At 51.1% G+C, this 1,520-nt stretch overlaps 1 protein-coding gene across 1 annotated transcript in view; it reads left to right on the top strand.

The window, feature by feature from the left end:
• The window catches only part of MYO9A (myosin IXA), a gene marked incomplete at both ends in the record, with an annotated part of 37,340 nt that overhangs the window by 27,784 nt on the left and 8,036 nt on the right, over positions 1-1,520 (top strand). Inside the window, one exon of the mRNA XM_010143025.1 lies at positions 374-586. Within this exon, the coding sequence (XP_010141327.1) occupies positions 374-586 (213 nt within the window). The remainder of the gene's footprint in view (positions 1-373; positions 587-1,520) is intronic.

The following is a 1,520-nucleotide window of genomic DNA, read 5'->3' as shown; positions in this document are numbered from 1 at the left end:
CACCTTCACACCTTCTCTTAAAAACTAAACCGCCTCCAGACCGTGGGTTCGTAGCAGCTCTGGATAAAAGGGATCTCGTGGTCCTGTTGGCAAACACTGTCCAGCGCAGTCTCGTCTCGCTTTGGTGTAACGTACGTTGGCGCAACATCCCCGATCGTCCGTTTTCACCGTGCTGTCTTGCATTTTGTTTCTTCCTGGTCCTTTATTTTTTTTTGCATTAGCTATATTGCGTCCCCTCCGTGGGGTGCAGCGTCACCCGGCGATGTCTTAAGGCTGTACTTGAGCTGCGCTATGATGCCGAACGTCGGTAGAATCTCCTTTTTATTTTAAAAACCCTTTTTGTTTTGTTTTGTTTTATCCTTTGGTCAAGCAGGTTCCCAGACCGACCCATAAAAAGAAAGCCCGCATGGCGCGGACGCGCTCCGATTTCTTGACTAGAGGTACTTTTGCTGATGGGGAGGGGGATACGGAGGAAGATGATTACGATGGCAATTTTGAGTTCCTTCTCTCTTCTGACCAACCTCCTCATCCCGAGGCGGTGCCTGCAGCCCGGCTGGGGCAGGCCTGTTACAGTGACTCCGAAATGGTAATTTTTTCCGAGGTGGCGGGGGAAATGAAACCAGGGAGCGAGCGGAGCTGCGGGAGCCTTTCTTTGCTAACCTTAGCTGCACTGATCCCTCCACCGCTGCTTCTCCCTCTTCCAAGGACGCTGTAGAGGGGTAAACTCGGCGAACACAGCAGAAACGGGTGGGAAATCGTTTGTAGTTCTTGGCCGTGGGGATATTCCCTGGCTTGATTCGGTGTCAGCTACGGTGTCCGTAGCTTTCCTGGAGCACTGCTGTTGGTTTTGGGTTTCTAACCTCAATAGCAAAGTCCGCTGGGATCCTTTGGCTCTCCAAAAAGATCTACGCACATCTATAGAAAAGATCAGAGCAAATCTTGTCCAAAAAAGCCACAGATGGCACAGAAACCGATAAAAATCTCAGACTTCCTATTGCTTTTGATTTTGTATCCTCAGCCACGGTATCCGACGATTATTCAGTCCTCGGTTATCAGAGCAATGCTGGCAGGTGGCATCTTAGAGAAAGCAAAACCATGTGAATTGGGCAATAAAAATATAGTGAGAGTGAAATAATAGGGTTTAAGAAAACCTTAGTGGCTTTTCCAAGGGCAGTAAGGGCTGTCCCTTGGCAGGCCCACGGGCCGCAGGACCATGCTACGTGAGCCTGCTGCAGAGCGTTTGCATCTCAGGCTTAATCTCCCGCCTGGATAAGCTGCTTTCGGGAAATGACAATCCTAGGGGGTTTTTCAGGAGTGGCAGAGGCCAGCGGCTTCCAACCCACTCGTATCATTTTTTTTCCTGAGGTGGTGGAGATGTTCCCGTAGAAGCGCAGGTAAACGCCAGGAGAGCTCGCTCAGGCGGAGCGTTGAGTAGGGCTGCCTTGCTCCTCCGCCCCAGCTGCGCTGCTGGATGTGGGGCTGAGCACGGAACTGAAGAAAAGCACGAGTACCAAAGTCAG

Source organism: Buceros rhinoceros, unplaced genomic scaffold (genome assembly GCF_000710305.1).
Source record: "Buceros rhinoceros silvestris isolate BGI_N320 unplaced genomic scaffold, ASM71030v1 scaffold26209, whole genome shotgun sequence".
Taxonomy (NCBI): domain Eukaryota; kingdom Metazoa; phylum Chordata; class Aves; order Bucerotiformes; family Bucerotidae; genus Buceros; species Buceros rhinoceros.
This window is presented reverse-complemented; position numbering and strand designations above follow the sequence as displayed.